The 22872-nt window shown below is 43.1% G+C and overlaps 1 protein-coding gene across 10 annotated transcripts in view; it reads right to left on the bottom strand.

Annotated features, from left to right (window-relative positions):
• The window catches only part of LOC111245883 (uncharacterized), a 79265-nt gene that overhangs the window by 28323 nt on the left and 28070 nt on the right, over positions 1 to 22872 (bottom strand). For 6 of the 10 annotated variants that reach the window (XM_022794835.2, XM_022794825.2, XM_022794854.2 and 3 more), the window contains one exon: positions 11363 to 16988. The exons of 1 other annotated variant lie outside the window; for it this stretch is intronic. In XM_022794835.2, the coding sequence (XP_022650570.1) occupies positions 14858 to 16774 (1917 nt within the window). In that variant the 5' untranslated portion in view covers positions 16775 to 16988 and the 3' untranslated portion in view covers positions 11363 to 14857. Of the gene's footprint in view, positions 1 to 6106; positions 6354 to 11362; positions 16989 to 17640; positions 21538 to 22872 lie in introns of those variants that run through there. 3 more of the 10 variants (XR_015322121.1, XR_002671521.2, XM_022794901.2) reach the window with 2 other exon arrangements.

Here is a 22872-nt window from a genome sequence, read left to right as displayed (position 1 = left end):
TGTCGAGGCAAACTGCACAAGTTAAGCCTATTCCTAAGCACAGCTGATTTCTCTGTATTTAATCATCCGCTGTCCTGAGTGATATAATGTGTTTCTGTGTGAAGATGGTATTATATTGTAGTGAGATACAAGATTTGTAATTAAGAAAAAGGCAGTAACGTTTTGCGCTATGTCGTACCGCGTCCAGTGAAATGCGAACGCCCAGTAGTTATGTTGCAGACAATTCGCTCGTCCCTTTTTATATCTCATATATGAAATGGAAACGTACAAAACGTGATGTCCTGCCCCCGCAAGCGTTGCCGTGACAGCTCGGCCACAAACAAAAATCGTTCTGCCCGTTTCATTCTATTGTCACGGCGATCTGCTTCGACGCCTCAAGCGCTTTCTAAAGTACTTCCATCCTCCTTCATAAAAAATGACGTTTTTCAAACAACGTTCACTGAATCCCGATAATGCTGACGTTGCTGCTATACAATAAAAAAGCGTTAACGTCTTTTCTTATTATACAATAGTCAATAGCTAACTAGCTATTGGGCCCCACTGGGCCACAGCGAAGTGATCACTATAATAGCCATTATTGTTAGTCCTATTATTGTAAAATGACTATGAAATTGCAGGTACATTCACTTATTGTAGGGGAGTATCTTTGCAGGTGGTTACGATAGGAGAACCAACGCAAAACGCGAACAGTTCTTCTAATGTACCTACCGTGCATAGGTGCATATCAGTAGATAGATGTACATCGAGGTACAAATAGATACATGGATAATAATGGCACTATACGATTGATAAGATCGCACCGTACCGGAAACGTCCGCTTGGCCGAGTTGGGCTTGAGTCGTCGCGTCTATTGACATTGGGTGTTTCGCTGTGGGCTGCATCGGGCTTTGCTGGTAGGTCGCAACAGGGACGGGTGGGGATTCAATGGAATGCTGATTGTCTGAATCGTTGTCTAAGGAGTTGAAATGATGGCGGGAGCAACGGAATAGCGACGGCATCGGTAGCAAATGAGTCGACTGACAGGCGCAACCAATATGCGTGTGCATCGAATGTTTTCGTTGGACAGGACACCTTAATGGACGGATTGTTCGACAGATTCCATTGCTCATGACGACAGCTAGGCCCGTCATTCAATAGATCGGTAAACTACTCGTTGGGATTATTATTCGAGAGTGAGTACTTTACGCTATCTGCTCATTTCGATAGTCGATTGATCGATGTCTCTGTGTGTAAGCTATGCCAATTGATTGTGTAAGCGGCTGTTGATAGGCCGTTGCCCCAGGAATGGCCGTTCCAGAGCTGTACTCGATAGTGCAGTAGCATCAAACGGTATCCCTGCTTCCTGCTCCGAGATTACACACCCGATGTGCATCGACCTTCACGAAATAGGAAAAGGGGGCTGGGCCAAACAACACAAGTGGCAGAAAATTGTGCGGTGACTGGATAAGCTAAAGAAGCTAATTGCCCACGAGAATGTGTTAAGGTGAACGACCTCGACAAAAAAAAACTGTCACGGTAGAGAACTTCGATGTTTCTGGAACCACCGATGACGAAAATTGGGAAAACGGGAGAGAACAAAGCGTACGCCCACTTGTTACTGGCATCCGTTGATCATTAGTCGACTTTTCAATGTCACTTTACTTTTGTTAGCTCGATAAAATTCAAGTAATAATAATAATAAATCTAAGAAAGCGAAGAGAAGTGCGTACCTTCTGACCACCCTTACACCTTGATATCATTGAGGTCCCTGAATTGTTCGGGGACGACCGCTGCGATATCGGTTTATACTGCAGACAAGAAATGGGACGAAATATTGTCTCGCTGTTTGTTAACTACCCGACGCAAATTTCCCCGAATTGTGCAGCAGTCAATGGGTTAAGTCTGTTGTAAATGTTTGTTGTTTGCGGCATAGGTAACTTGAATATAGACGTTTATATCATAGATGTAATGAAAGTCAAACACGTTACGTAGAAAAAGCCAAACATATCGTTATAATAAAAACAAGATGTGACGCTTTATGGCACAAGCACCTGACTGCGCTCTATAGTTAGTGCATGTTTTAGGCGTTGCATTCATAAAGTCTTAGTTGAGCAGTGCGCTAGCCGGCTGGCTCCTTTCAGCACGAAACGATTTCGTCTTCAGTGTCTCTAACTTAAGTTGCTATGTTTCGTAACTTAACGTACTTTTGTTTGTAAAAACAAACTTCTCGGCGCAATTGGAGTGGACAACACTCGCTTTGGCACGATGCTATGGATGCATTTTTAAACACAATTCACATAGAAGAAGTGCAATAAAATTCACGCTGGACAACGTCATTGAGTGTTAGCTCCGAATCGAATCGGAAACCAGGCGTGCTCGAATTTGTCACGTTTGTCTATTATGTTTCTACTATAGGGAACAAACGTTAGTTAAGCATCAGTTTAATTATTAAAAGAGCGTTGCTTCAACGGGCCGGTGGCCCCTGCCATCACAAAATGACAACTATCTACGCCCGCTTTTGAACCTAGACCATATCACAATGGGTTCCTGGGTTTAGTAGGCAACCATTGCAGCATCAGGAGAACAAGCCCAGTGCCATAGCCACAGCGGACACCCTCAAGGCTAACAGAAGAAGACGTGGCCAAATAGATTGCCTATTGCTATCGATGTCGCTGTGATCGGTCTAAGGCCGATGTCGAATATCGGAGTACCTGTCACTGTTTTTATCGCGCTTGTTGGCAATGCCGGAGCCTTACTGAAATGATTCGGCTGTTTATCAATGCGAGCAGATAGTTGGCTCTTGCCCCTAAGGCAAGAAGGCTGCTGATGAACATGCAATGTCACGACCAGGTCAATGGGTATCAATGATCAATCTTTGCTGTTTAAAGGTGGCATCACCGAACACAATCGAATGAAGCAGAACACATATGGGTGCGCTCGTTACCGATAGAAAATTCATCAACTTGTTCAATTTGCGCAATGTCATCATATCCACCGAAAGGATACTTCGAGATCGATTGGATTCGAGTACGGCAGGGGGAGTGGTTTCGTTGACAAACGGTGCCGCAAACAACCACGTTACCAATTCCTAGTCTGAAAGGCCAGTCATTGGCATCATTTGATTAAAACAGACAACAGGGAGGACTAACCCATTAAATGTTTGTTTCTTTTCTCTCGTCGAAGAGGTATCGGTTCATTCCAGTACGTTACGTTCTACAATGTCATCGAAATCATCGGTAGTTTTATTGCTTTTGTTTACTATTCTAGTTAGTGCATACAATTGGCATGAAAGCAGCAGCGGATAACTTTTGAATAAATCCTGTTTTGACGTATAGTCGTACTGTGTTTTTGTTGTTCCTGCTTTGCGTTGGAGACGTGCGCCCACGTACCCATTTATCCCAGCTGTACGGGTTGTCTGCGATAGCTATATGTTACCGCATCAAGTTAGTGATCGATTATCTCAAGTCTTGCACGGCAAAATAAGGCCGGTGCTTTCTACTAAGAGTCGGCCGTTGACACACAAATGCTTAACACATCAGTAGAATCAGACATAAATCTCGACATAAACATTTTGAGTGTAGACATTCGCTCAACAAACACGTCAGATCGATCAGACGATCAATTAGGTGCTAGTATCGACTAATATGTAAAATCTCGGCAAAAAGGTGTCCGACAAGCTTTTACTACTATAGCTGTTGCTGAATATTCTGCTAAGGCCAGGTTCTTCAGCCCGCTCGCCACCCTATCGTCTTTTCTTAAGCTTTCGGAAATCACCCATCGTTTATAATAATAGTCCATTCTTCAACGCACACTGGTAGAAAGCCATCTGGATGACGACAGCATTTGCGCTAATCAGACGAGAGCGTTCCTTATCCAGCGTTGTTTCCCGTTAACGTTTTCAGTATCCTTTTGTAACGATGGCAACTGCCGCTGCTGCTAAGTTCGCTTTCAAAATAACGCCGAACCTCTATTATTTCACCTGAGGGAGTGGATACGGTAAGCGGCAAAGACCATAATGATACTGATAGTATTTAGAGGAGGGGGGCAAATGAACATTACTCATTGCGAATAAGGGAATTGGTTTGACAAACTCACAATAGGTTTATTGCAGAGGTTTCAATAGTGCCCTAGTTTAGATGAACGCATTGGTGGGGCCGGCCTGATTCGTAGCTTCACAGTGGGTTTGATTGGGGTTGAAATTCGCTCGGAGTACGCGTTCTCAAATTTACTCAAATGGCATCTGTATAACCCTGCGTTGATCGCGTATCTATGGCAAAGGTATTAATGATTTCATTGAAATTGCTCATATTGGATAGTATCTGTCATGGAAATGTTATGATCTGGATGTCAATGTAACCTTAAAAGTAAATCTTTACGCGGATGCGTGCTAATTACACAGTGGCACCTATGAGCACCGGCTATATGTTTGGATAGGTGTTTCTCCGCGGATGCGGTTATGGAGGGCGCCTGTAGAACAGTGACTGATAGCAAGTACATAGCAAATATGTCAATGTTCAGGTATGGCTGCTTCAGGGGTGCCCGTACGATCGAGAGACTGCGAACGACGCCATTTTTCGACACCATCATTAGCTACGAATTGTGACGGTGCTAACGATTTCTGAACAACAACAACAACAACAACGATAGTGTTGGGCCTATCATATAAACTGCTGTACGCGCCTGAAAATAGGCTCGGCGTGTAGGTGATTCTGTTTTGAGTCACTGGCCAGTTTCCACTCACGGCTAGAACAGCAGCAACTTATCGAACCTACAAACGGCTAAAGCAAAAAAAAAAAATGCTGTATGTGTTTTTTTTCTACTGTTCGTAAAATCAGACAGAAAAATGAGAATAGAGCTGGTAAAAGAGCAGCTGTTGCCAATCAATAAGTGAAATGAAAATACATAGATACTGAACGGGAACGTTACTGAACAATGTAGCATTTATCTATCACAGGTGCTACCGCCAATTGTTTGACAAATGGTAAATTGTTCAGCCAAGAAGCTTATTCGTCCACATGGAAGTGTGAGGAACATTTGCTCAAAGACCGAGACAAGCAAAAGATCGCCATACATCCGGCTAAGCATTCACCGTCATCCGTCATATCCCCATAGATGCTGTACGTTTTTTTCGTGGACATAACGAACTCTAAAGTTTTTGATTGGGATCCCAACACGAAAAATCGTTTAGATTAACAAATTACCTCCTGTAGCCTATAACTCAGTTTATCAAGCCGGTAGCCCAGCAGGAGATTTTGTGTTAGACTAACAACATTAATGCAAATATTTTTTTAATCGTTTCGATATTTGTGTTACACAAACAGCACCAACATCAACAACAACAACAACAATACACTATACGAACTAGACAAACAGGTTTGTCGTTTGTTGTTGTTGTTGTTGTTCTTCGTGTTGGTGCCTTCTTTCGAGCTTTACATATTGGGTATCGCCGTATGAGTGCATCTGTGCCATATATCGTACCAACAGACTAAGGGTTGCCAATTTCCGCTGCCTCTGTCTCGTTGCTACTTCTCACATCAGAACAGTCCGGTGGGCGTTTCAAACTACTTAACCTGATCAGTAAACCTGATCAATATCCATACAATATAACTTAACCGCCCAGATGCAGCATCTACCCGTTTAAAGTTGTATCAACTAATAGTGAAACGGTACGATTTCATAAAGTAAAAATTATCTTCTCCTTTCTATAACATCGTCGCACTATTGCTAATCCGTAATATCGTAGGGAATCAGATACCTCAAACTTAAGTCCGTATGATAGGATAGAGAACCTATGCACAATGAATAGCATAGAGCACTTGTATGCGTTCGAGGCTACCTGTCTGCGCTGACTCTCGTTAGATGGCTTAATGGGCCACGGAAGGGAAAGGTAAAATCTCTGCTTGTCGTTTATTTTGTTTCGCCGGTTACTCATATCGTATCTCAAAGTAATTTTGCTTATGGTCGTCCTGCATAATGTTTGGCCTTATCTTGTATTTGTTTATACTAACGATCATAATATATAACGGTGCCGGGCTGATCCGCGTGTTTGAAACACGCGGGATGCGCGTCCACTGCCGAATGAAAAAGTAGACCCCCTAACTAATTAGAAAAATATCTACAGACTTACCAAATTGATTAGCGTCGAACTTGTGTTGCGTCAATGGTAAATGTGTTATTTTCTTTTGTAGAAGAGTTCGGCCATGAAGCGAGGCTCGATCTGTCCAAATGAAAAACATAAAGAAAACAGGCACTTCTAATTTCGTATACGCCTTGTGACACGTGCAGAATGGTATAATCCAATGCTGAGCTGAGTATTTTAACACTTTGTGGGCCGCACAGCCTTTGACATTCGTAGCCTGTGAATGAACAATGAGGACACATTCGCGGCAGCGAATATTTTATCCCTGTTCGCCGCCCAAAACAAGGCCATGCATCGAATTATTTAGGTGCATCCGGCCTGGCTCATGCCCCAGTATCAGCTGAATAGGACAAAGCAGGGCTCGAGTGCACGTGGAATGACAATCAATATCGCGGTAGTATAGATCTGTTGGCATCGCGCGGAGCCACAAGAAGGGGGTCTAAATTTCTGATCTCTAACTGTTCGAATTGCTTTTTGATGTTCCCAGTTCATCGCTAGGTCCTATGGATCGTTTTCTTTGTTGGCTGTTTTGTTAACTCTATTTGCTAAAGGTAGAAAAGCTAACGGAATATATAGCTTCCAATAAAGTTTACGTATTCGGTGAAAAACGTCCGCTCAACTTGGAAATTCCGCAAAGCTTCTTCGTCGAGGTTTTGTTGATATTATAAATGTTCTATTTTTAATAATACCTGGTGTATGGTATATGTCGATTATAGAACTGCAGATGCGGGTGTCGTTATTTTAGTGGCTGTTCTACAAACAAACCTATGCTCTCTGCTTGAAATTTAGATTGAAAAATGCGAAATGGACCGCTACGTATCCTGTTTGACCTAGTTAGAATCTACTGCATACGCAAGTTACTTTCGATAATTAGGTGGAAACGCTTTTTAGCGGGACACGTTTATCAATCTGCCGGTTAGCCGTTACACTTTGCTAGACAAATCCTGTTAAACAAGGTGCTATTGTATGTTTTGCTCCACATTGAGACGTGGCTTAAGGGGTTTACCTCCAAGATTAGTTAGCATAAAATGACTATGAGCTAGATCGTGCCAGCCGTAGTATCCTACGAGTTATGTCCGATAACAGTGCTGCAGAACGTAACACTCCAAATGCCAAATAGGTTTACAATTAAGTAATTTACAAATGCCTACTTAATTAAATTTTGTAATTTTAAGTCGTAGCAAATTTTACATAAAAAATAATTAAATTATTAAAAGAAATACAATTGTTATTTCAGGAATAAGCGGTTTGTTGAGATTTGTACCTCTACCAGTCAAATTGCAATAAGCTGCTTCTTCGGGAAGTGAATCCGTCAAAAAATCGACTACATGTAGAAAGTCATATTATTACGCCTAGTCCAGGCTAGTTTAAAGCACAAAAAATATATATATAATGATAAGGATAATAACTAAATCCCTCATTTCGAGCATATTATATTCAACATTTCATAAGGCGCATTCCCCGTCAAACATCGTATACTAGGAATTGAAATATATACATCATTTTCATTTTTATATAAATAAAGAAAGCTAAACCTCTGCTAGTAACAGCAAGTAACAGCCTACAATCCCAGGTCCATCGATGCCGTTGGGCTAAACCGAATACGTCCATTTTACATTCGTTTCACACACACGTTGCCTACCGCTCATCGCGGTCTCCGATCTGTCAGCTATTTGCCATTGGCTTGCTTCTGCCTCTACCGATCGTTGGCACATTCTCTCGTTACTTGATAATCGTCCACAGGCATCTTCTTTGTAACCTAGCAATATCTAAACGCCACAGTCACAACGCATAAAAGCCATAGTTTACCGTCCATTTACAGTTCTTAGCGTTCAATCAAACCTTACTCATCATTGCCCAATATAAGCAATGTAGAACAACTTGGTGAAGCGTCGAATCTCGGCCGTCCACTTCTGAAAACGTCACATCACAATACGCAACTGCGAGCAGGGCGATATACGATCGGCCCCGGGTTTGTTTATTTTCCAGCCGCTTCATCGGCACGAAGCATCATTCATGAAAATTAGTGAGCCTGCTTATATATAGGCGCTTGAACATGTCATTTATCTGGGCTCGTAGGCGCTGGAGATGTCCACTGGTTGGTGTTCGGTCTTAGGAAACTTTATCTAGAGTGGAACGAATGACCGGTACCAGAGACTAACTTTTGCCTTTGCTTCTGCTATTATTAGTATTGACGCTGACTAATTTCATAGTTTCGAACTAAATATATCTTTAGCCATCTTTTATTCGGATCTCTGTTTCTGTCTTTCCAAGTTGAATAAAAACGACGCATCGTACAAATCGTGAAGGTGTCACCATTCATTCTCCTGATGACGCCCAGATGACGATAGTGAACAAAGTCTTCTCAGCGCCCTGACACCGGTCACGCACAGGACGGATTCGGTGCGCGAAGGGTAATGTCTTTGTTTAGATGCACTAATATTACGACGAGAACTACTGTATATATGCACTGGGGTATGGGCTTTGGTAATTACCCCGTTTCTCCGTTCCTCTCTCTTGACGATACAGAGGAGATTATATGTTGAACGCTGCTGTGTTACGTTAACGGCGGCGATTGGGAGCAGTGTTTTCACCCAGGGTCGGGCTGTCCACCCCTACCATCTTTCCGCATTCGACCTCAATGCATGTTCTTAGCAATAACAGTGGCAATTGTCTGTTAAGCTAAGAGCAGCGGCGATGTTGCCATCATCTCATCGATTTGCGAGCCAGAAGCGTCTTAGCCAGTCGGATGAAAAGATTCATTCTGTTGGTTCTCGCGACAGCTGCCGCCATAACCACTAGGTCAGAATCGAAATCAGCTCAGCTCGGCTGAGCTGTCTTCAGACAAAAGTCTGTGTTTGTCTCTCGCCCCGATCGAATGATGACGACGCAGGAGGCACGGACAATAGCAAGAGTCGCCAGAAGCGCGTGTAGTTACTACGATAGCGACAACGCCTTTAACCTACAGCAAATATGCCTTATAGTAGGAAGAGGTCCCTTAGACTGGAGATTGGTCTTATCCATACCACCTACTTCCAAATAACTGGGTTTCGTCGACGCCCTCCGGTGCTCAAATGGCCCGCCAGCTTCGTCTAGCTCCTAGCAAAGGCGCGGGTCTTGGCTTAACGGCTATGAGCTCGTAGCGGAGCTTATGGTAAAAACTTTCTTGCTAGTCTTTGCCTTTTATTCGGCCTTAGTTCCTTGCAGGCAGCGTTGTTGTGCTCTGTCAGTGCGCGAGTGCAGCTTTTGTATCGTCATTGGGTCCTGGACGCAAAGCATTTCAAGGTGGACGGCGGAGGAAGAAGCGAGCAAGCAGCAATGAGCCATCAGGAAAGGAATGGAAAAAAAAAAGTCCAGAAAGCATCGTCATGAGCATGCGTGTACTTCTATCGTCGACTGAGTACTTCGTGCTCTGTCAGCGGTCGGTGCAGCAGCTGTTGTTATACTGTGATGGCCGTTTATAACTGAGTATCTAACAAAGGGCAAAACATGTACATTTTGACATATTGAGGTAGTACTAGAGAGCCGTAGATAGAACGGGCCGAAAGGTGGTGAATGGTAGTGAATCGGTTTTGGCCTTAACACACACCGGGTTATGCTATTGGTTAGAAGAAAAAGAAACGAATTAAAATGCTAACACCATGAGCTGATTTATTATACGAACTTCATGTATCGACGCAGCTGTATCAAGACACGTATGTATACAGTAGAGCGGTAATACAAAAAGGAGATGCAGTACAATGATGGCCTTGAATGAAACCGTCGCGACTGCCAAGGTAGGTCTACAAATAGGCTATAAACAAATAATTATTCTGCAGATACAGACCAAAGGAGCCTTTTTACCGGGATTTTGGGAAGTGTAAAGTGCAGAAACAGCACAAGCCTTCACTAGACGAAACACACATCAGGTTTCCATATATTGCCAAGCCGCTTGTTCGATTCTATAATGTCCTATATACGTAATATCGGGATCATAGCATTAAAGGCAAGCCAACGAATAATCTGGGTCCTACTTACATGACCTTCTGTGTAATTTTTACAGAAAAGACCTGAGGCATGTCTTATTATTGATTCATAGTCCCCCCCCCCCCCCCCCCCAACAGGAAAAGTACCACATCTGTTCGTTGACTATATTCGAATTAAGCAAAACCTTATATTATTCTCTAGCTCGATAATGCCTTTTTTTTAATTCCATACCGACGTAGCCTTTTCGTGCTGCCTGGTTCCAGTTCCAATCAAAGAAGCTCCTACACTCACAACATAAACAAAACATAAGAAAAATCATCATATAAATACGACCATTTCCGTTCTCTGCTGCTGTTTTTTTTTTTATTATAGTAGAAAAGACACTACTACCTATAATGGGTACTTGTTGATTTAGGGTGTGGGACATAGTTGCACAAATCGTCGGTGCTCCAGTTACCCTGCTGTCACCCATCAATTCCGAAAAGGCTCAACATTGGTAAAAGATCAGGGCCTACAAAAGGCTCAGAGTTTACTCCTGGCCGGCTTTCTGCAAGCTGTACTTCGTCAAAAGTTTACTTCACATAATTCATGATTATTTATTTATTTGTTTGCTTATCGACCTGTAATAACATAGTTATTGTTGTTATCGCGGTCTTGCAGCCAATCCATATACTCGTTGCATTGTCCTACGAAAGTACGCAAAAGCACGGTAGTATTTTCTGTGAGTTGCGTGAGAAACCGTTCGGGCCCGTTGAGCAATATGTTGTTACTTTTACTTCGGCCCGATGAGCCCATCCTCCATAACATTGTTACTGGGTATAGGGCATGATTATGCTCTTTTAACGAATGATCGACGAGCGTCTTTCTTTTAGTTTGCTAAAGGGACTTTATCTTAAATAGCGACCCCGTCACATACGGGATACTTATTTGTATTTGCTTGGTCTATTCGATAACGGCATGTTCATTCATAATTACAGCCGGTTTTAAACCTATGATTTTTTTACCGTTTAACTATTTGGGCGACATAAACAGGCTAAGGTAAGCGATCGTTGAGCCTTATTGATGAGATTCGGTCATTTTTCTAGTCTGCTTACTCTGTTACCCACTCATGGCTAGCATGTCACAGTCAGCCAGAAACTGTTTAAAATACCATAATATATAATCATTTATAGGCTTCTTTTCATCTAAATATTATTGATGAAATGTGAAGTAGCACTCTAACTTTCGATACACATAGAGCGGTTTGTTTAGACTGTACTCACCCATTTGACAAACTAGTTTCGTAACTTTGCTATTTATTTTATTAATTTTAGCATTTTTAATCGCTAAGAAAGAATCGATAAGATTGTTCTTATCTTCATGCAGGACCTTCAATTTTCTCAGAGCAAATATCATATGAAATTGACCTATTTGTATTTTATTACAAAATGCTTCTTTTTTAGTTCAGCCGGATGAATTTGCATATATTTTACGGTTACCTTAATTCGGTAACATCTGTCCTTCCTTAGGTACCAAATGACGGCAGACTACTTCCATTTCTATGGCAACTACCTCATCATAGACTGAACGCTCGTTGAGCGTGTATAACTGCTGTGGATAGCACAAAAATTTGTCGTTATTGTGCTTCCAGGCTTGTGCATGCTTAGAGATGGCTAATTAATTACAGTCTCTTTGTTACCACACGTATATCCATATCAATAGCTAGTTTGGGCAACAACGATTTAGCCCGGGTTTGCTAACACAAGCCTTGCCATTGACAGTATGTACGATTAAACCAAGGAGGCCAGGTATACCTTGTGTGCATAGATGGGGACACAGGGAGTTACACCCGTGTACACCCCTTTCGAACAGATCATTTTCACAAAGACGGTCGCGAAGAGCTCGCGGCCATCTTTCCGTAATCGTAGTTTGCACCACGGTGCGATGTCACAAGATGGCTGGAAATTTGTGTAACTTCGAAGCTTACTGCTGTTGCTGTTTCCACTTTTGAACAGTCGTATGCGAACCTGCTTGGCAAAATCAAGTCAAAATTTATCATATATTGTACACAGTTGTAACAAAACCCTGATATCACATCGAGTAACCGACCAATCCATTGACTTCAGACGCAATCACCAGCCGGACTCATCAGTTGAACGCGGCCATATGGCAACGAGAGGGGGTTGTATTGATGATGACCACAAAGCAGTGAAATAAGCAGCACGCCTCAACAAGCGACGATGGAAAGGGGCCTCACGCTGCCACCGCTGCAAATTCGAAACTGACGATGTGTATCAAGCATGCACCTGTAGCTGTTGCTCCCCTGAAAGATCCGCACGACCCTCTACTTCACATGGCCGCTCACTACTTGAGTGTATTGGGCGATTTTCGATCCATTCAACTCCGCGAGTGACTGGAGAGAACTCGGGTGAAGTAAAGTGACTGATCCCTTTGGCGATCAAACGGGCCCCCAATAGCAATTCCAACAAGAACGAAATGGTCCATCTTTTTTGCTATTTCCCTGTCTAAATCAGCCAATTATAGCAACTTTTCGAGTGGCCATTTTCGCGCCGCAGTCAAGAAGGTAAATCAACCCAAGTCATGGCGAATCAATGCGATTCTCCTTAAGGCACCCTACGCTTTTGGCACTATCGATACCATAGGCCGTTGGAGTGGTGGAAATTATATCACTGCTATGACTTCGACGGTCATCGCCACCATTGGTACATTCGAAGCCTTCAGTACGGCGAGAGATAACGACATGCATATCGAGCCGCTCTGCTTTCGTCTGATATTGTGTTTTTTTTTTTTGTATTTAATGCTCCTTGCACCTGATTGCTGTTGTTTAATGACTAGCGCTATTATCGCTGCTATGCGACGTCTTTTTCTACGTTTGTTGTTCGTTTCCTGAGTATTTCTTGATGTCTGTTGCTGTCTTGCCTGATTTTATACCTTATTCTCTTTTTTTTACGTTGTCCATCTCCCTGTGTCCGTCCATTCATCACTGTATCCACCCCTCATTCAATTGTGCCTCTTCTTTTCCTTTGCCAAAAGGAAACTGCTAAGAATCTCCGTCATTGCCGTCGGTGCTCACGCAGGTGGATAGCGTTGTGGAGTGCTGTTTTCTAGTCTGGGTTCGGCTTGTATGGCCGCTGATCCCGATCTATAGCGTAACGCAGACACGTAGATATAAGGAGAGATCGACAGCTAGCCATCGTCCTGCCAGGTAATGACGACGCGAAGGAGATGATCGTGCAGGACTATCTACCAGAATCGCATTGCAAACCGATACACAACAACGAATAGTCGTGACTAATATCTGTAGTGTGGTGGCAGTAACATATGGGAAGAAAAACGGTAATGGCCTCCATATATATATATATATATATATATTATAAGTAACCTTCAAAATTTCGAAGAGAAGGTTTTCAAATTTGACAAGAGGCTTTTGATACATTCTGTATATGCGTTTCGTGTACAGGCAAACTTGGCGCGATGTCATGGTGAGTATCGTTACCCTCTTTCTGAGATGCTGATGGCTTTTTTAACGGAAAATTTTTCCACTTCACCCTCGCTTTATTGTACTACTAATAAACTAATATTTGCTCGATTATAAATACTCGGCTTTATTTCGTGACTTATATATAAATTTATTTATTTCACTGTTCCACTGGGTAACGGAGTAATATGCTCTTTTCTGACGTCGGTTCGTATATTTATAAATATTTGCATATTATATCGCATTTTTCTCTTCTGTACATGACCCACTAACGCGTGGGTCGCCAGGTTAGGGGCTGGGTTATACGTTTGAAAAGATTTTCATAGACGTATATTTATTTAGCTAGTTATTTCTACTTTTCTTCACAGTCTATGAACTCGGTTTATTGTTAATTGAAGCCGTAGTCCTGCTAGACCACATGTATCCCATGTGCCTATATAGGGTTTTTGCCACAAAGTTAATCAACCCCAATGAAACAGTTTTACGTCGATACTGTATACTGACTTAAAAACAAAGAGTCGATATTTGCAATCAACGCCATCATCAACATTCAACAATGCTGTGGTATAGTAGCGTCCAGAAACAATCCACATAGTTAATATTGAATTATTAGTTCATCCATTGTCTTTTGTTATACGAATCACTTAAAGACTATAGCCATGTCAAGTTGGGTACATTTTCGCTTCTTCGTCTTCGTCTCTCCGTAATTCTCTAGTAAACGTATTTGCCGCCGCGGACATAAAATGCCCGCCTGTTTTTACATCAATCGAAGACTTAGCAGTGGCGTTCTTTGTCAGCGCATTCGCGTAGAGACGGCGCGATCCGTTCTGTTAATCTTTTTTTCCGCTTTCAAGCAAGCTGCACCGTGGCTACTTTCTAGTAGGGGGTACAGATAATTTTTATCATTATCGTCATGGTGGTCAGCAATTTTTCTTGTATATATATGTGCGGCAAATACACAGTGCCTGTTTCCTTTTCCACGATCTTCATGTAGGTCGATCTGTGGGTCCCGAAGAAGTCGCAGTACGGCCGCCCAGGTTTCGAGAAAACAACAAAAAAAATAACAGAATAAGAAAAGCCACTCCTTAGAAAAACATCCGCGTTTTCCCAGGCGGATGTTTTTCTAAGGAGCGCTCATCGCGTATGTAATGGTGGCGAGATTACTGGTTGGCTACGGGAACTACGATGACCGGATTTCCAGTGGGCCTTATTCGATTCTCTAAATATAATGCACGGCTGCTTGTTTTCTGGTAACCGGGAGAGCCGTCTTGTTCTGCTGGTACCGCGGACGACAGTTACACGATCGCCTCGAGAAGTCCTCCCGAAAAGGGATGGTGTGTCGTGGGTCGTGGAGGAGCTTCCTTGTTATTATAGACCACATCAGGATGTCGTTGTTCACGTTTTTCGAACACACTAAACGAATCCGAATAGTCATTATTTGGGAAGTTCCCTTCCCTGTAAGTTGTCTCGTGAAAATCGGTCTTCTGGAAACCGCCTTCGACAGGCCGCGAGATGAGGGAAGTCTCTATCCACATCTTGTCATGGTAAACTTCTGAGGTAAGCAGAGCAGATGAATCAAAGCTCGTCTCAAGATAGCTTTGCTGATCTTCGGAAAGAACCGAGTTGTTGACGGCCTGCACAAACGAGTAGCGTTCACTGCCATAGCGTTTCTCTTCAAAGGACGACGAATACTCAGTGCTGTCCGAACTGCCAAAGTCCTTTGTTCGGCGGGTCTCGAAAGGAGAAGATACTCCGACCTCGCAGGTCCTTCGCCAACCCGTATAGGGTGGGTTCATTGTTGTTGTGGATGCGCATGTCGTCGCCGGAATTCGTCTGGACGAATTGTGCCGCGTTGTGGTTTGTTGCTGTGCTCGATGTTGCTGCGCAGTCTGATCGTGATGTAAGTCGGAGATAGTAGAGTGTTGAGAGTTGATCCAGTTCTGAGTTTTTTCCATACTCTCATGTTCGGCTTCGGAGTTTGGCGTCGGCGGACTGCTCCTACGAATCGAGCTGAAGCTCCTCCAGGACGGCGTTGTCGTTCTAAAGATGGATATATCTCGTTTCGGGGCTCCGCTTGCACTCGTCGTCGAGTGGACGCTACGGAACGACTCATAATCAGGTCGATTACGGATGAATCGCTCACTAGACATGGCAGGTGTGCCACGACCAGACAAAATCGACGCCCGGCTTGACGGCCGGCTCGACTTCGTGTACCAATCGGGCAGGTTGAGGTTTTTAAGAGATTTTTCAACTCGTAGCTCATACTCGGATTTAGCTGCTGTCAAGCGATTGCACGGAATAGGGACGTCATCTTCATCATCGGTTGTGCCGCTAGCGCCTCCATCCTCCGATGAACCACCGGCACCCACTGAGCTGCCCGACTTTTTGGCAAGATGGGTCGTTGACACGGAACGTTCGCTGAGTTCAGGAAACACCGGCTCAACGGACACCTTTGCTGAAACCGGCAGTATCCAGTTGTCGTCTTCGTCGAATTCCAGGAAACCGAGACTCTTACTGCGTCGACGCATATCCGGTGGCTGGGCAAGCAATGGATGATTTTTGTATCGGCGATATGTGTCCGTGGATTTAATCGAGTTGACGATACGATCGAATTCCGATATCTTGCAGCTGCTGGTATTAATACTATTAGCTCCTACTGCTGCCCCCAAAGGCGTTGTTGTCTGAGTATAATTAGCTTGAGTCTGGCCGATCACAGACGGTTCTCGGTTTTCCTTATTGCCGCCATTGCTAAAATCTCTGACAGGTGTAGGCGGTGGAGGAGATGAGGGCTTTTTTGGTGGAAGTGGTGGCTTTTTGTGGGTGAAGTAGGAACTGAACGATTTGCTAGCTGATACTGAACCGGGATTGTCCAGCTCGGTGACAGTGGCACTATTACGTTGTGGAACGAATAGCGAACTGTCGAATGTCTGGTTCAAGTTGCCGCGCGATTTGGATAGATGCTGACTCACCCTAATATTGGCGTTCTCCTCGAGCGCCGTTAGGTCGGGTGTAGATTTTGCGAGGTTCTTCGTTGCCTCCTGCGTGGAGCGGGTAAATTTTTCGAGTTTTTCGTCGACCAGATTTGTGATGTTCATGTTAGGGTCTGGGCCATTTCGCGCAGACTGGGGACAAGCCACCTGTTCGAAGAAGGCTTGTCTAGATGCGATCAGTCGGCCGCGGGCCCGACTAACTGAACGATCGTAGTAATCCATCGCGATTTGTAGGTGCGTGTGATTTTTCCCTCCTATTTTTTTTGTTGTCGTTGATGTTGAATTGTTTCCTATGACTGCAAATGGCAGTTTGCTGATCGTTGGCTCGGAGCAGTCATGCAACTGGTACAGGACACCTATTCAGCCGGTGGTACTCAGGAAGTGGCAATCTTCATGATATCTGCCGTGGCAGATCCAAGAGAAAGCAGGATTCCACCTGAAACCCCACAATGCAAAGCAGGTTAGCAACAGTTCAGCAATAAAAGGTTGGCCTAAATTATTCGGTCAAGCATCTGAAGTAGCGTAGATTCGCAGCCTTCGAAACTGGTCGGGTGGAACGGACAGTAATTAATCCGAAGTCTGCGTACGGTTCTGCGAAATTATTCTTTTTGCGTATATTTCTAAATACGTCTGAAGTGTTGTGGGTTATTTGGGCAGTGTGATTACTTTGCTATTTATACGTATTGTCATGATCGAGTGTTTATCAACGTCAGCTTCATCATAAGACGCTTATTAGGATACACATACAATGTGCTACCTTTTAGGTTGCACCGCCAATCTCTATTTCCATAGAACAAAGACGACCTGTAACACCTTCCTAACTAATCTATTTGTTTTGGCCAGTGGTCGTCTGTGGCCTGGCACATTTTACACGATGTATGCTACGTCGATGCTTCAAGTAACAATAGATAACCGAAGACTTCATTGTCCTCAGCTGCGAACGCAGCTGCATAAGCGGCCATAACGACAAAAGTCGCGCCACGACAACGTCAATGACCGTTGTTGGTAACTGTAGATATACTTACTAATCGTGTGATAATAACCTGCAAACAGCGTTATTGTCTGAAGCGTCGCGTCTGTGATCTCACCTGCTATCGAGGACGCGATGCGCAAACTATACCGAAACCGTGAACGAGTCCCTGTTTATCTGCATTAGTGCATTCTATCTGCACCTGTATTGCAACTACTATATATTTGGAATACATAATCCATAGAAAGAATACGGTTCGTCCATTGGTGATCCTTTGTGTTCGTGGGATAGGCGGGCGGGCAAGGGGGTCGAAGCGAGGGCGAGGGCGAGGGCGAGGGCGAGGGCGAGGGCGAGGGGGAGGGGGTATGAACCTTGTTACGGTTTCCTGCATTTTTTATGTAAACAACTTGCTGTATCGATTTCGTAAGCTAGTCTTACAGCCGCTGCAGGCATAATTTATGTCCGCGTTAACGTGGCCAATCAAGGCCACTATCTATTAACAGTATGTTCAGAGTGTATAAATATATGCAATATGGAAGTTATTTAAACAGGTCGTCGAACTCGTCAACTGCCAAATTTATAATGAGCCTGAATAGGTGAAAGCAGCGATGTGTTATGTAAGTAATCAGGAACTTACTTTTCCAACTCCAAGAACTTAATGAAACTCCACTATATGTTATTGTGGTTTATGGATTTTCGCTCAAATCTGCTTACATTCTAGCCATAGAACATAGCTTACTTTCTTGAACTCACGTGGTCTATTGCTTAACAACAATAACAGCAACTGCTTTCGAAATACAAACATACTTAAACGTGTCTAGCTTGGTACGTGAAGAATTAGCTTTAGGATGTGCACCTTTCTCGCGGCATAGTGTACATGTTCATGACGCAAACTCATCCGCGAAAGCCTCAAGTTCATTTTATCGGCTATGGAATACAGAATTTGCACAATAGAAGGTTTCTACAATAAACTGAATAACCCAATTAAAAGATATCATGCCAAAACAGTTGTTATGTCTTTTGCTACCTTGTATTGAATAGCTACAAGCTTCAAGGCATTTGACCAAGCCTGTGGGTAGAATATTCTTCGTGGCGATTTGCAAAGTCTTCCACATAGAATCGTCTAGATAAAGGTAGAAGACAAACGAAAAAGCCCAGTGAGAGTACGCTGAAAACGCACTTGGTCTGTTTGGCGACCCTTGGTCGAAAGATACGCTTCAAGATCGTAAGTTTTTCCTCTCCTGAAAAAGGTTTTCTAATGACGTCTAGCTTTATAGACGACACCAGACGCGAAGCTATTTTTAAGGTACACAGGATAATTTTGCTGCGACGGCAACAACTATCGAAACAGTAACCAGAAACATGACGGAGGGCATTTCCTTTAACTTCTACGGGATGTACATACTCATCATGAGCGTAGAAATTACATATAGAGAGAGAGAGAGAGAGAGAGAGAGAGAATTTGTGTCTGTATATCTAACAGCGTCGTAACGACTGTCTACATCTTCGCAAAAAATGATAATCTCTAAAATTCGTTGAATATACAATTATTTCTCACCTCAAAGCATTAAATATTTGGTTTTCTAAAAAATACTGAGGGTTTTTAAACCAAAATTTAAGTAATTACTTTTCGCATCTTACTGAATGAAATGTGTGCTATTTTGGGCGCTGACCTTCTACTGATCACTACTATACTATAAAATTTCAAGTGAGAATTGTGACAAATGGCTTTCCTCCATTGAAACCAAATTAATAACATCAAGGAAGTCCTGCAGAAACAGATAATCGCCTAGTTGGTCGAAGACCCGTATGATGCGGGACATGTGTTAGAATTTTTCATTCAAATTCTTTCAGTTTTTGCTAGATGGTCAGAGACGTATACGGTTATATAAAAATTTTAGTAACGAAAACAGACGCCCCTTCTGTTCATTTGTTCCAGTCGATTTCTTCAACGGCTTGTTCTAGTCTTGTTGGTTGCGGCCGGTAGAGGTCGCAGTTAATCGTTTTGCCAGGTGGCAGCAGCTCACGATGCCCGTTGAATCTTCTTCGACATCTGCCCAGGCTTTGTCACGGGCTGTAGAAGTTCCGCTCGCTCTGACTACGGTATTTTCGCACATTATTATCATATGTGATTCATTTTTCGTCACTCGCGATAAATCGACCGCTTAAAAATGGCTCGGTTCCGTTTCATTACCGATATGTCGTACCGCAGATGCAAACACGATCGAATAAACTCTTTTACGTCAAATTCATGTGGCACCAAAATATCGAGCTTCTTTTTGTAACCAGCTCTTCCCGAACGCATGAAAGCTATCAGCTGGTAAATGCTTGGGTCCTTAGTGGTGTCATGGCCGCTCACATGTCTGTCCTACTCAACTCTTGCGATAATTTCATTAAATTCTTTCGTATTTGGTCGACCATTTCCACAACCACAAAGCTACGTTTCGCATTGAAATTTCCAAAACGAAGCCATCTTTGGGCCCTTTGCTCCAGTATCACATCTTGGTAATAAACAGGACAGTCTTCTTTTATTTTCAGTAGAATTTTTCGTAATAGGACTGCATAGTGTAGCGAACCTTTGCAGAAATTTCGCCCACCTTCAAAGCGCTCTACCGCAAGTGTGAATTTAAACATATCCGGACATTTTTGGCAGATCTACTAGGGGCAAATCTCAGCTCTTAAACGACAGCAAGGTCAGCCCGCGACTCGTTTTATCTCACGCGTTTGGCGTGTCTAGCTGAAAAAACCCGTGAAGTTTTTCAACAATCCAATGTATCAATTGTGCGTTCCCAGTAACCCCGTAAAGCACTGTGAGCTCTAGTGAATAAATCACTTTTGACATTTACATAAACGTCTCTAAATGTATAATTGGACATCAGTCCGGTACAGTTGTTCAAGCGGCTGGTCCTTAACACAAAACGAAGTCTACTCAGGCCCCATTTAGAGTCTAGATTACTAGATGTGTCCCTACGTTTAGTCTTGCCACATTGAAATTTTAAATCAGCGATCATTGGGCAGGTTCCATCCATATATATATATATATATATATACATGAAGATTTAAAGTTCGCTATAAACCGGGGTGATGCCTGCGACGTTGGATAATTCTGGTAAAGGGTTTTTTTTTTCTTTTTTACATTTGGAGCTATTTGAACGTGCCTAAATTGGCTTGCACTGACCATAGACGCCTTCCTCGCGTCTAAGCTTTGCGTGTTCTAACGAAATTCAAATACTATCGATAACTGCCAACGCGTAGTTAGCAACACCAGGCAGGAGTTTCGTCTTGGCCTCACCTTTTTGTAATTGTCGCCCGATATTATTGTCCTGGAGTTCAGGCCACCGTAGTAGAATTGGTGTGTGCAACAGACGAGTGTAATAGTTTCAATTTCAGTAAACAACTGCTTTTTCTGTGCCTATGGCCATAGCAATCGCAATAACTATTTAACTTATAATGGGCTGTTGCGGCAGTGGCTATAATGGGGCGAGCCGCGATTATAGACTCGGAGGCATATGTTATGACGAAGGCAAGATGGGGCACTGGAGAAGCGAACTATAAAAGGTAGGCAGCCACGAAAAGTAGAATTGGCCGACGTTCGTCGACAGCTTTTACTGATTCGATTGCTATTCTCTAGCGACATATCGTTTCTGTCGCGGTCTAGGGGGCGTCCAATGGAGCATAACAGTGCGTGATGAACACTTTATACATTTTGCATTACCACTATGGCGTCCATGACCATCGTAATGGCCGAGTTCCGTCCGCCGGTGTGGGTGCAACGCAAAGCAGACTGGAAAATGGAGCTCGTTACGTCCGATTATGGATGTATTATGATAAATGTAATAACGTCTATCTGAGCGAGCTGAAAAAGTTCATCTGTACGTGATGCTAACTCGTTTAGTTCCTGTGGAAGCGCCGTTTTCAGATAGCTATTTAAGCGAACACTATTTCAGGAAGGTAATTCGGTATTAAGAAAACACACTAATGTAGATCGTTGTACAATGTTTTTCTGGGATGAATATGTTTCGTAACAGGTTTCTTATCATACAGTTTAACTATATACCAAGATCTACTCGCGATAACCGTATTTCTATATATATATATATATACATGGATATAATGTAACTGCTAATCGTCTTTGAAGGGGTTTTAGTAAGTGAATTTAGCACCCAGCCCGCCGAACACTTTGAGCCTACGGGCTGGGCCTGATATAGAATTAGCAATTTCTTTAAAAACAAGTAAACACTATATAATAACTATATAAAAATAAATAAGAATTCTTCCAACCGGTTATACATATATCGTATGATTTTATCTATGCAACTAGTTGAGCTATTGAAACGTAAATATCACAGTAGCATTGCGCCCAGCCCAACGCGATCTCGACGTAGCAGGTTCGGCTACGGGTTCCACCAACTCCGTCCAGGTAACAATGGACCGCAGTTCTCGCTAGTGTACTGTTATCAGCTAGAATATCGGCCTATTTTTCTCGGTGAAGACAGTTACTTGCTGCTCCCATTGACTATGCTAGTCTACGGGTTGTTGGATAACGACGTCGCGACTGTGCTTCGCTGAACCTTGTCAAAAAAGAAGATGAGTGTCCCTTCATGTGACCGGGCTCGAACCCGTACATCTGACATTTAATCACTCGAACAGCTGCGATGGCAACGGCTCGCTAGGACGGTGAAAGACATGGGCTTCAATATTAACAATGAGGGAAAAGTGAGATGGGCACAAGCACCCAAGCATCGTTTTAGCGGATGCTAGAGTAATGTCGGGGGCGAGATTTAACGGCTGGCCGAGGTTTTTGCAAAAACTTCTACTGTTATTCAGAGAAAGCGAGTTTAGTGTATATCACAGAGCGGTCCCTCAGTATTCTCGCAGCGCCACTCCATAGACTGTTTGCATATATTATATTTTGTTTCTCGGTTGGTCTGTATTTAATCTGGACCTGTCTATTATTTCCCCTTGTTCATATTCATGTTCCGATTGTGCGGACAAACGCGCGATGGCGGATTTTCGTTAGGCCATAAATGAACGTTCACGTAAATAGACATCCGCGTAGGATAATATTTGAGCAATTCACTGCGATTCGATGTAATTCTGTAGAGACTACTCGTAGCTTAGGTCGAGCTATAACTATATAGAAATAACGTGTTTAACTCGATATTAGTGCTTTTTGAGTTTTTGTTCTTTCTTTCCTTCCTTAGCGCTTTCTGCTTAGTCCTTTCACTGAAGTCGTCCCTTAAGGAACGCACGCTTACATCAAACGTAAGATTTCTTCGCCTCGAGCTGTACCAAATCAGTGTATTCTATTTTACGCGTCCTTCAGGGATCCGCCCCAACTTTGGTGGTT

This window comes from Varroa destructor, unplaced genomic scaffold, assembly GCF_002443255.2.
Source record: "Varroa destructor unplaced genomic scaffold, Vdes_3.0 BEIS01000001.1, whole genome shotgun sequence".
NCBI classification, from domain to species: Eukaryota; Metazoa; Arthropoda; class Arachnida; order Mesostigmata; family Varroidae; genus Varroa; species Varroa destructor.
The sequence above is the reverse complement of the archived record's forward strand: the minus strand, read 5'-3'. Positions and strand labels throughout refer to the sequence as shown.